The sequence below is a fragment of the Columba livia genome, chromosome 1 (genome assembly GCF_036013475.1).
Source record: "Columba livia isolate bColLiv1 breed racing homer chromosome 1, bColLiv1.pat.W.v2, whole genome shotgun sequence".
In the NCBI taxonomy this organism is placed as follows: domain Eukaryota; kingdom Metazoa; phylum Chordata; class Aves; order Columbiformes; family Columbidae; genus Columba; species Columba livia.
In genome coordinates, this window is record NC_088602.1 from 108,028,429 (window position 1) to 108,040,562 (window position 12,134).

Genomic DNA, 12,134 nt, shown 5'->3' on the forward strand with positions numbered 1-12,134 from the left:
AAAACTGCATACTGCAATTCTTATATACAGCCACCAAACCACGTTGCCAGACACCTAAAGAGGAAAATACTGTGCTGGAAGTCTTTGGTTGTTGTTTTTGTTGTGTTACAGAATATGGTAAATACGTTAACCTCTGACAGGCACAAGGAGCCACGCTGCAGCAAAAGGTGAAGATGCTGTTTAAAACCTCGTCTGTCACAGTGAGTGAAAAATGACATGAAAAAGCTTTCTAGGCAGGTGTCCTGCTTCAAAGGATGGCAGTTTTACACTGCTCCTTCTATCACTGGGGTGATCTCCATGGGGTGTATGTATCCTTTTGGCAGCTGGGGTGCAAGGCTGAGACACAAAGTTATCCACACACAGCCTGCTTCTCACCTTCTCTTGCTGCACAAACCAGCAACTCGCCCAACCCCTGTGCCAAAGCTGAGACTGCCGTTACCAATTTAGCTAGTTAGGAAAATGTGTTAGGAAATGGGATGCTCAAAATTAATTTTGCTTTTGTGAGGAAGCCAGGAGTCGCCACAGAGTTTATAGGAGCTGATTGTACCATGGTTGTGGGAGATCTTCAAGAAAAGAGAAGCAATTGAAGGATGAACTGTTATCCAAACTTCTGATAGAGTTGTCTGTGGTCAAAGTCTCTTAAATAATAGCTCAAAGAAGAATCACAGAATCACAGTATGTTTGGGATTGGAAGGGACCTCAAAAGATCACCTAGTCCAATCTCCCTGCTGGAGCAGGAACACATAGATGAGGCTACACAGGAATGTGTCCAGGCGGGTTTTGAATGTCTCCAGAGAAGGAGACTCCACAATCCCCCCTGGGCAGCCTGTTCCAGTGCTCCGTCACCCTCACCATGTAGAAGTTTCTTCTCATATTTAAGTGGAACCTCTTGTGTTCCAGTTTGTACCCATTACCCCTTGTCCTACCGTTGGTTGTCACCAGGAAGAGCCTGGTTCCATCCTCGTGACACTCACGCTTTACATATTTATAAACATTAATGAGGTCACCCCTCAGTCTCCTCCAAGCTAAAGAGCCCCAGCTCCCTCAGCCTTTCCTCATAAGGGAGGTGCTCCATGCCCTTAATCACCTTTGTTGCCCTGTGCTGGACCCTCTCCAGCAGTTCCCTGTCCTTCTGGAACTGAGGGGCCCAGAACTGGACACAATATTCCAGATGTGATCTCACCAGGGCAGAGTAGAGGGGAAGGAGAACCTCTCTGGACCTAAGAATCAGTGCGGGGAAAGCCATGGTAGTGCGAGTCGAGAGAAGAAACAAGCAGTAGCAGGTGCCTTAGCTTCTAAAGAAACGGGACGGCTCTGGGGTGCCAGCAGCGGCCAGACCGCCGCCTCCTGAGGGCTGCCCTTGCTCCTGCGGCCCGGGGGCAGCAGCGCCCTGGCGGGGACGGGCAGCCCCGCCGGGACTCCGCCGGCTCCTCAGGGCTGGCAGCGGCTCAACGGTTCCCAACGGCCATGCTCGTGGGGAAAGGCTCCTCGCGGCAGCCCGGGGCAAGGGGTCACAGCCCGAGGCGCGGCTCGGGCGCTGCAGCCCGCTGACCTTGACCGAGCCCTTGTCACCTTCGGAGAAACCCGAGCGGGGGGCAGGGTGCCACCGTGTGAAGTGACAACAGCCCCGGCTCTAACAGCAGAGCGGCGGGCGGTGCGCGGAGCCGCTGCCCGCACAGCGAGGGGCGGGGAAGGGGAGTAATAAACGAGGCGCGGTCGCCCCGCCGGTGTTTCCTCCCTCCAGCACCGCGGAGGGAAGCGGGCTGTGTGCCCTGGGAAGGCACGGCGAGGCCGTGCCGCTGCGTGCTGGAGGGGCAGCTGGGCTGAACTCCGCGCCGTGCAGCTGCCCCGGGTTGTCCTGTCCCGTCCCGGGAGGGCGGTGCCGAGCTCCGCTCCGCGCCGGCTGCCTTCACCTTGCCCCACCTCGCCTCCGTGCCCGCCCGCCGGGGCGGGGTGCCGCCCAGCCGCGGAGGCGAGGGGAGCAGCGCGGGAGGGAGCCGCCTCACTGCGCCCCCGGAGTTTGCCCAACTCCTTGCGATGGGGCGCGGCCCTGCCTGAGCACCTGCCGGCGGGCACCGGCTCCCCACAGCCCTCGACGCCGCTATGGAGAACCTCGCGGGCAGCAGCGGCGCGGCGGAGCCGGCGCACCCCTGCGCGGAGCCGGAGCTGCCGGCCGCCGGCCCGGCGGAGGCGGTGGCGGCGAACGGTGGGGAGGCGGCGGAGGCCGGCGCGGCAGCCCCGCGGCCGCGCTGCCTGCGGGCCGTGTACGTGCTGAACGACCCGCCCAAGGGGGGCGCCGGGGCGCGGAGCCCCGAGGCCGGGGCGCGGCAGTGCCTGCTGCGGGCCTGCGAGGCCGAGGGGGCCCAACTCGGCACGGTCAACTTCGGGGAGCTGGACTTCGGGGAGACGGCGGTGCTGGACGCCTTCTACGACGCGGGTAAGCTGGCTGGGCTGAGGCGGGGCCGCGGGGCGGGGTCTCGGGCTTGCCCCTGCCCGGTGCCACCTTGCCGAGTTGTTTGGGGTCACTGCCGTCCGAACTGGGAAAGGCTCAATAAAGGTGGTGCTGCGTAGACCAGGGAAGAGGGAGCAAATGTGAGGCTGTGAGGGAGGTCTTGAGAAGAAGTTTGGAGACAGGAAAAAGGGTGCAAGGGGAACCTCATCTAAAAGGAACAAAAGCCTGCTTTTCAGGAGCATCATGCATATGGAGGAGGTATGAGAAAAAATTCAGGCCCTTACACCAGCTCTTCCACTCACCACAGTGTGTTGCCCCAGCAGGGCTGTGTATCCGATGGTACCAACCAAGCCTTAAGAAGTAGCAAACTTCTTGCTAGTGTGATTTGCTAAGAACCCTCTTCCAGCTGCCAGCCTGGCTGGGAGCTCAGAGCAAGACAGAGTATGAAGACGGGCCAGGCAGAAGCCTCTGAGGTGGCATGAGCAGATAGTTCATGTTCTCGAACTCCAGACCTGGACAGTCAAACTGGCTTGCACATAGCCAGGCACAGAGCGATCCAGGATTGCTCTGAACAAGAGAGTGTAGAAACTTACCCCGAGGAAGAAGACTTGTGAGTGTTGCCCATCCTGTCCGGGCTCCAGTTGGTGTCTGGTCTCTGATGGTTCAAAAGTAAGCTGCTGTCCCTTCTCCACTCAAAACACCTGTCTGGTTGGGCAGCGTGGAAGAGAATCATGAGCTTTGTGATCCAGCAGAGGAAGCCCCTGAGTCAATAGGTATGATTAAAACTAGTCAAGGTGAGTAGCCGGACATGGTGCAGATATACTTTTTCTTATATCTGTATGAGCAGGCAGTACTGTTGAGTCCATGTTGATGACTATTTCAGAAGACGACCTTTGTTTTGCTCATGAGATGTGTTAAAGAATACTTCTTGAAACTTCAATCTTATTTTAAATTCTCATATGACGATGAGTTCATTTCATACCCTTATAAGTCACCCAAATATTGAGGAATGTCCCATCTGCTGTTGGTTTTTAACTTCTCAGTCAGGGGATTCTGTTATATCTCTACTTGCAAGGTTGAAAAGTGTATAAGAAATATATTCTTTGTGTGTCCTAGTACACAACCCTGAACTAGCAATTTCTTTGTGTATCTCCGGTATTTTTGTAGCACTTTTGAAGTGTAACAGTGTAATTATAGTCTCATCAATGCAAAATGATTTCTCTGTTCCTACCAATAGTCCTGTTAATATGTTATGCACTCATCTACTCTGCATTGTACTGAGAGCTTGAGGCAGTTATTTAAAATGTTTTCTTAAGTTGCTGCATTCTGAAGTGGGTGTCTCTTGTCTGAGAGTGTGGCCTACCTTTGCAGACTTTTGCATTCAGGTAATCTTGTAGGACCAAGATAATTTTATTGGTGATTAACATTACTTTGTCATAGTAAAGCACCTTGTTACTGGATACTACTGTAACACACTGATGTCCAGGTTTATTCGGCAGATACTTCATATTATTTTAAATGTCCATTAAAAACTCATTGAATAGTGCTGAACTAGGAGTTGTTCCAAAGGAGACTGTCGAAAATAGTCTTTGTGTGGGTTTCTTTCCAGTACTAAAATTTTGAGATGAGCCAGAGGGACAACTTTTTAATCTGTGCAATGTATACCTTTATTTTGTAAGCATTTTGTCAAAGCATCCTTTAAAGTCAAGTTACCTGTATTAAAAGAAACTCAAGTGTATTGACATGAGTCACTTCTATCAACCAGACCTGCAAGCTGTGAAGAAACATTTATGTCTGTAGAAAGATTTATGTCTGTATATACTCTTTTTGAAAACCACTCTGAATGTGTTAGTTGTATTTTAGCATTACTTTATTGTCAAGGGCCCCAAATTAACTGCAACCATCCTTAATTTAAAATAATACTGTTGCGTATAAACCATCATTTTAATGGAGTATTTCTTTTGCTCTTCTGTTATTTTAATATTTTAATAAGTAGTTCTTGTAACATTAACATTCTTAATAGGTTTTCTGTTCTTGCATTGCTGCAGTTACTGTCTGAACATACGTGACATATCCGTACTTCTCTTTAGTCTTTTTTTTTTCCAATAGTTGTGCTGTACTGACATTTGCCCCATCCTTTGGAGTTTTCACAGTTCCTATGCTATGTCTAAAATCAATGTTTAGAGAAATCCTCGGTGAGAACCTTTACACTTCTAAAATTTAAACTTATAAAATTATGGTGGCACGTTGAAATATAATGTCTTAGTACTTGCTGTTTCATTTCTTCCTCCTACATGCTAGGGATGGGGAAATTTTTTGTTCTTTTAAGAGTGTCATGTGGAGTAGTTGCTTCATTCTGCAAAAGGGCCAAAAAGTGTCTGTTACACTTTTCATTTTTTGTTTTGCTTTCTTTTTTTTTTCCTTTTTCTCCTCCCCCCCCCCCCTTTTTTTTTTGGTATCAGCTGGCAGTGGGCCTAAACTCCTTATTGGATTTTTCATTACCATAGATTTTAAAGTGTTGCATCTACAGTTCTCAATTTATGTACAAAGATGTCATTGTTTCTTGAGAACTTTTATGTCCTTCTTGTTTTCTTGCTCTGTGTTTTTTATTGGTGAGTTCTCCCCAGCTCGTGTTTTTGAATACATATCAAGCTGTTATCCAAAAATGCTGAAGCTTAAAATTGTTCATTTACATACAACAGTCTTAATCTGCTGCCCTGCAATTTCTTTAGTCTTTGAAAAATCAGCCCTTTAAAGTTTTTATATTTTATAGATACAGTCCATTGTTGCTGTATTCTCTTTCCAGAATATGTGTTGGATTGGGATTGTTGGCAATTCAGTTCTTAATGAAGAACAACATTAAGAATGAGTTTTAATATGAGCAATCTTACGTCTCATAATGAACTTTCTGTGTTAGGAAATTACTCTGTGTTAAAAAACAAAAAACAACAAATAACAACCTAAAGAAGCTTTATTAATGCTTGTGTAAGATATCGAACAGATGTTTCCTGTACTGAAGATATCTATTAAAACGTGTATTTATATTCTGTACACCATAGGCAGAACCTTGATAAGTCGTTCCTCTTGCTCTGTTAGGAGAGTGGGAGTTCTAAAAGATACTTGCCCATTGTCATCTCTTGGTTTGATAGTTGGAACCTTAACCAGTAAGTATCTACTAATGATTAAAGACTGAGCAGTGAGATCCATCTCATTGTGAATAGCAGTGACAGGATCTTTGTCAAAAGTGCTAGTTGTTGTCCCCTTTTCCCCACTCTGCTGGAAATTGTAGCCATTTACTTAGAGTCATAAGACACGCCTCCTCCCCAGCAAGCTTATCTGTCTTATTTAGTATAAATCTATAATGTAATGATTCTTGGAATTGGTACCTTGCTGGTTTTGACATCAAAACTTTAAGGACAGACTAAAGAAAAAGATTAACAGATCAAATCTGTCTGCAGGCAGACTTTTCTAGTAGATGATTTTTCAGTAAACCACTGAGAAGAATGCTGCACCTGTGTACACCTGTATTCCATAATAAAAGTATGATGTCTCTTTTCTCCTTGAGTATACTCATTACTGACTTCCCATCATTTGAAATCTTATAATGAATGGAAGTGTGACTTAAGGCATAACTTATTCATAGTTATTGCAGACTGCTAGGCAATGCAGGGTGACCCTGACCTTAAGAAATCACTAAACTTTCTAAGATGCTTTGCTAAAGGGGACCTACAGGGCTTGCAAGACTAAACCAAACTGTAAAATAAGGGCTTTTGATAACAGAAAGATGAGGTCTCTTTGCTCAGTCTGTACTAGAAACAAACTGTCAACAAACTAATTCATGTTATGCAGAAGTGGGTGATGGAAATAGAGATCTACTCTAGGTGAACATGCTTTAGCAGGTGGGTTGGACTAGATGATATCCAGAGGTCCCTTCTAACCCAAACCATTCTGTGTGATTCTGTGTAATAAGGATGCTTGCATACATTGACTGTATCTCTGGGAAGAAAGAGACAAAATCTTTTTATATTGAAAGCCACAGATCCTGGGCATTGGTAGTGAAGCTTTTTTTGCACAACATCAAAGCAATTTTACACAGAAACAGTGACTCTAGGAGCTAACTGAAGATTTTAAAAATTCTTCAGGATTATCCCATGGAAAAAATCAAACTACAGGCACTATAGTGCATTCATAAATAGCTTAAGAGACATAGTAAAAAGGTGAGTGTGGCTTGGTAATGTTACAGTCATTCAGCCTCTTTGTGCTCTTACTATAGCTGCAAAGGATCTTTCTGTTCTGTGTTTACTATGAAAGCAGATATGATGGCAGAGTTACATGTCTAATCTGTACCAGTGGAAGAATGATGCTAGGTAGAATGAGAAGTGGCTTTTACTTGTCTACCTGAAACTCTATCAAGGCTTATTGCCTCAAGTGCCACAGTATTTGGCTACAGTGCTGACTAAAGGAGTGGCCTCTACAGTTGTATGAGTTTTAGATGTTTGCATTTTGGTTCTGTGAAATCCTATTTCTGTAGTTAATAATCCTTTTACCTCATGAGGGATGTGCAGCAATCTGTTCTGAGGCTTGGAATATTTCTTTGGCCACTTGACCACAGCATTTAGAGACGGCTGCCATCGCTGAAGTCAGCAGGATGAGTTGACTGAAAGGAAGACAAGCAAGAGAGTCTCGAGTCCTGAGGAATAAAGCTAGAAGTTTGCCCAAGAAAAATGAGTGTTTCTCTGAAAATCCAGGAAATTATTGTCAGATCATTTGTGAGAACAGTGGAATATTTTGAAGTTTGCTTCTGTTGTTTTGCCAAGTATGAACTTCTCTGACCAATGATAAGACAGCATGATAAGACAGCCCCAAAATGCATTGTTTGGTACCTGTCTCTGCAGCCACATCTTCACTCAGAGCCAGTGTTAGACTTGGGAGAGGGCCCAGACAGAGCCTGAAACAGGGGTCCTTCTTACTTCTGTACCGTAGTTTAACCACCCTTAACCCTGATTTCTTGTCCATGGAACTCTTCATGTTACACCATGAGAAGGAGAAAATACATGTTCTGGATCCTGATTTTCAGGCTCTGGCAGCCACTGAAGGAATTATTGCTGCCTGTACCCAGCTGCCAGCCCTGAAGCCCTCTACAGCCCAGTATCCCCACTTCAGAATTGACAGGGATGCTTCAACTTCTTCAGCCCAAAGGCTAGTATGTTAGCGTACAGTAAACATTTGTCACTAGTTTAAGCTAATATATGGCATGGTAAGTAGTGTATCTGATCTGGAGGCATATGCTTGTCTTGCTGACTCTGCCACAGGGATCATAATCTCTAACAGGAGGGTAAGAATGACAGCTGAGGGCAATAACTTCTTAGATAAACTTTGACAAACCTTCCTGCTGCAATTTATCTTTGTCCCTGGGTGTGACAGTGAACAGTGCCTACCTCAGCAGGCAGAGTTTACTGTTTTTCTGAGGAATACTTAATGTTTGTTCTTTCCATTCTTTTTCCCTGCAAGTGGCTCAATGTTTAGTTATGTATTTGCTTTAAATCTCAGGAGATGTATATACACTAGAATACAGAAACATGAAGAGAAGCAAACCAGCCATCTTCAGAATGAGAAGGTGGTGACTGAGAGGCTGGGACCAACTAGGCTGGATATTGTGCTGCTTTAATACAGAGCAGAGCTATTGGGACCTGATCTTTTGTCTCTGCGTGCTACTGCACACTTAGAGTGACAACAGGTGTTGCCAGACAAGCTCTCCATTGTGCCATTGAACCAGATTTTGCTGATAACAAGACCTTGTAATATGCCAGTAATGTAATCCTTTTATATCCAAGTGTGCGAGGTGACTTTTAAATAACAGTAAGAAGCCTGATGCAATCCATCAAGTCCGTATGTTACTATGTTACGATACATCTCAGGTGCTGTAACACACGTGGTACATTCAAGAGGTGTATTTTCCTTTAATGGTACTAGTTGAGGTCAGTTTCTAACATGAAGTCTTCTTGCAGAAATGCTTATTTGCACTCAGAGATTTGCATGCTTTAGCTCAACTGTGGAGAACCTTATTTTCTATCTGTCACCTGTGAAAAAGTCTTTGTATCAACTCTGTTGCTTTTTCTGTGTGTAACCTTAAAGGCTTCACTTTAGTTCAACTTGTGTGTGTTCTACGAAATAGCTCCTTTAATGTCAAATGTCAATTGAACAAGCTTAGAAACATGTAAGTAAATAACCATATATTCGTTATGCAAATAAATAATAATAAATAGCTTATGTGGAATTCATTAGCTCTTCTTTGCTATATTGCCAAGGGCCAAACGCACGATCAGAACTGTGTTCAGAAAATGATGGAGATGTTAAAAAGAAGAAATATACTTGATTCTCTAATGGAGAGAGATTCTGGTTTATTACTTCTGCTTTTGGACCAGCATCTCTTTTATTTGTAATGAGGAATACGGAAAGAAATACTGACAATCCAAAACCCAGTATGAGTCCTACCTTTTAATGAAGCTTTGAATTAAGTTTTTTGGACATCTAAAAATCTGGTGCTAACCATACAAAATTTGAACTTTTTTAAGTGTTCCAAGGTGAGAGTATGTACACATGCATGTACTGTCTCTCTGAAGTGACTCATTTCTGTGCCATGACTTTTGGATAACCGAAAAAAAGTTAGGCATGCACTTTCCCCCCCCACCCTTTCCTCTGCTTCAAATTCACTTGCCTGAAAAAAACAACAACAAAACCAAAAAATAACCCAACCTAGAACTTTCAGTTTACTCTGCTTGCCTTCCTCTCCTCCCGAGCTTAAATATTAAATCTGAGACCTCTTTCCGAGGCTGAATGTGAACCCTGTGTCACTGGATTTTGTAGCTGGGAGCACTACAGGTGTTTCTAGGTGTTGAATCAGCTGGGAAGGAATCTTCTCCCTGAATATGATACAAATTGTGTGTTCCTGTTTTAATTTACTCTGCAAGTGAGAATTTTCACCCTATTATTAGAAGTCTTATTGATTCTCACTAAATAGACTTAGATAGAAGCTTTTATGCCCATTACAACCATTATGAATGATGTAGAAAATCTGAACATTTCAGGTTATTCTGAATTACTGCATCTATCTTGAGCTGCAATTGATCTGAAGACCCATTGTCACACAGCCATGAAAACCACAGCAATTAGGGTGGGTTTTGTTTTGTTTACTTAAATGTTTTTTGTTTGTTGGGGTTTTTTTTTTGTTTGTGGGGTTTTGTTTTTTGTTTTCTAATGAAACACTTCTGGAATTCTTCATGTAAGTAGATGTTGTTCTGCTTACTGACAGGAGAAAAACAAAGTGTTGACTCTGCCTACCAGTCCGTGAATTCTAAAGGTTACCTTTATTTTATTTTGTTTAAAAATCGTATACAAACATTTAAAAATATAGTTCCTAAGTTATTGTGGAGGAATCTGCTGTGCCGTTTGACCATGAGATGTTTGCAAGCAAATCCCTTGCTGCATTTCAAGTTGACTTTGAGTGATACCAGAGAGGTCCTGAAAAGAAACTCTACATGAGGCTGACAGGCTTGAGTCAACCAGGGTGGGCACGAGGCTGCTTTTGTAGGTTCCTGCTGGTTCCTGGCCACTCATCTTCTTTGCAGTGATTACATGCTTTTTCAGTCTTGCTGTGCTGTGTGTAGCATATTCTTCATAGGTTTAAGAATCTTTTCTGTGAGGCCTGAGGTCACAAAATTAAGTTTTTTTTTTTTAAAAAAGAGAAATATTTACTTATGTGTGAGTTAATTACATTGCTTTAATTTCTGTTTTTCCATAAAACAGATGAGTTATGATATGCAGTAGCTTATTTTATGTTCTGCAGTCATGTCCAGCTCTTATCAGTGTAATCATACTTGGCTTTTTTAATGATTAAATTGCATGTTAACAGAAGTTGATGTATTCTCTAGTTAAAAAGTAACTAATGTTCCTGGCTTGTAGGAATAGAAGCTTGAGGTAAAGCTCTTCTGATGTGTAAGGAATTTGTGCAGAATTTGGACAAGAACTCCAGACGTTTTCTCTTCCTCTGTATTCTGCTTATAAGATGGTCCCAAGTTCAGACTATCTGGCTGCAGACGTGTGTTCAACTAACAATCCAGACAAACCGCTACTTTCATGCACACGGAGGAGCAGCCCCAGTGGTGGTTGCTTGGTCCAGCTGCTGCCTCTTTTCACACTGCAGTGATGTTACATAGAATCATAGAGGTCTTTTCCAACCAAAATTATTCTAAGATCACCAAGTCAAACAGTTAACCTAACACTGCCAAGTCTACCACTAAACCATGTCCCTAAGCACCACATCTACGTGTTCCTGCTCCAGCAGGGGGATTGGACTAGATGATCTTTTGAGGTCCCTTCCAATCCCAAACATGATACTGTGATACGTGTCTTTTAAACACCTCCAGGGATGGTGACTCCACCACTTCCCTGGCAGCCTGTTCCAATGCCTGACAACCCTTTTTGTCAAGAAATTTTTCCTCATGTCCAATCTGAACCTCCCCTGGAGCAACTTGAGGCTGCTTCCTCTTGTCCTAAATCTGAAAGTTAGGCAGTCAAGATAGATGTAGGGTCTGTTTTAGGAGAACTTCAACTTGCAGATGAAATTGATGAGCTTGGTAGTCTCTGCCTTGCTCTTCAGCAGGATGTGAGTTGCTTTAGCCTCAGGCTGCCTTTAAGCAGTGATGTGGGTGCCTGAGATGAGCCAAGAGAGGGAGTGCAGCTGTTGCTTTGCGCTGCTCCCTGGCACGGCCTTGCTATAAACAGCATAACTTCAGTCTCTGCAGAGGTCAGTGCCATCCAGCTGGCAGCTGATGGCCCAAACATGGACCACAATATGACTGCACCTTCTTTCTCTCAGAGGTGCTGCTACTACCTTCACCTTTTCCTGGGACACTGGGGTAGAGGCACACCAGGAGCAAAAGCTGCATCACTGTAGCCTGCAAGGAGGGAACCAAAGCTGGGATGTGAACTCTGATGCTTAGAAGTATTGGATCCCTGTGTCATGATAAACTGTGCTTGCTCTTTTTATTCCTTTGTAATATTTAGCCTGGCAAGGTAAAAGATTCTGCTGTGGTGTTTAAGGTGGTGGAACTGAAACTTCTTAGATATTTTCTGGTAAACCTTCTGAGCACTTAAACTTTGGTCTAAGTCAGTAGTTCAACAACAGTTATGCCTTGGAGCTTAAGGCCAAATGGGATTCACTGCTTTAAAAAATGTACCTCAGCTTTTATTGCATTGCAAGTGTGTGATCCCACCTTGGTAAGCATGATCTTTCATTAACTGAAGTGGGCTCTGGTGACAGGCAGAAATCCAAACCAGTAATGACACTGTTAGGATTACATACCTAGCTTTCTGTTGATCTGGGATGGCACAGCTAAATCCAGTATTAAGGGAAGTACTCTAGTTTGTCATAGCTGAACTTGTACACATATAGTCATCTCTACTGTAGCATATACTACTTTTTTGCTTAAATTATGTTTAAAAATTCTTCATTATCTCTTTAAAGTAAGAAACAAAAGGTAGTTTTAAATAGAATTATCTTGAAGTGCTTTTTAACCCTGTTTTGCTCAGTGCAATCTTTTCTGTTTCATTTTGTATCAAGTTACAGAAGAAAATGTCTGGAGTCTGCTGTTTGTTTCTTCTTCTCCCATTAAGGAAAGTA

At 43.9% G+C, this 12,134-nt stretch overlaps 1 protein-coding gene across 2 annotated transcripts in view; it reads left to right on the top strand.

The window, feature by feature from the left end:
- The first annotated feature begins 1,721 nt into the window (after positions 1-1,721).
- MAP3K15 (mitogen-activated protein kinase kinase kinase 15) overlaps positions 1,722-12,134 on the top strand; it is an 87,436-nt gene continuing 77,023 nt past the window's right edge. The window contains exon 1 of one of the 2 annotated variants that reach the window (XM_065071888.1): positions 1,722-2,437. In XM_065071888.1, the coding sequence (XP_064927960.1) occupies positions 2,104-2,437 (334 nt within the window). In that variant the 5' untranslated portion in view covers positions 1,722-2,103. The remainder of the gene's footprint in view (positions 2,438-12,134) is intronic. The other variant, XM_021279879.2, reaches the window with a different exon arrangement.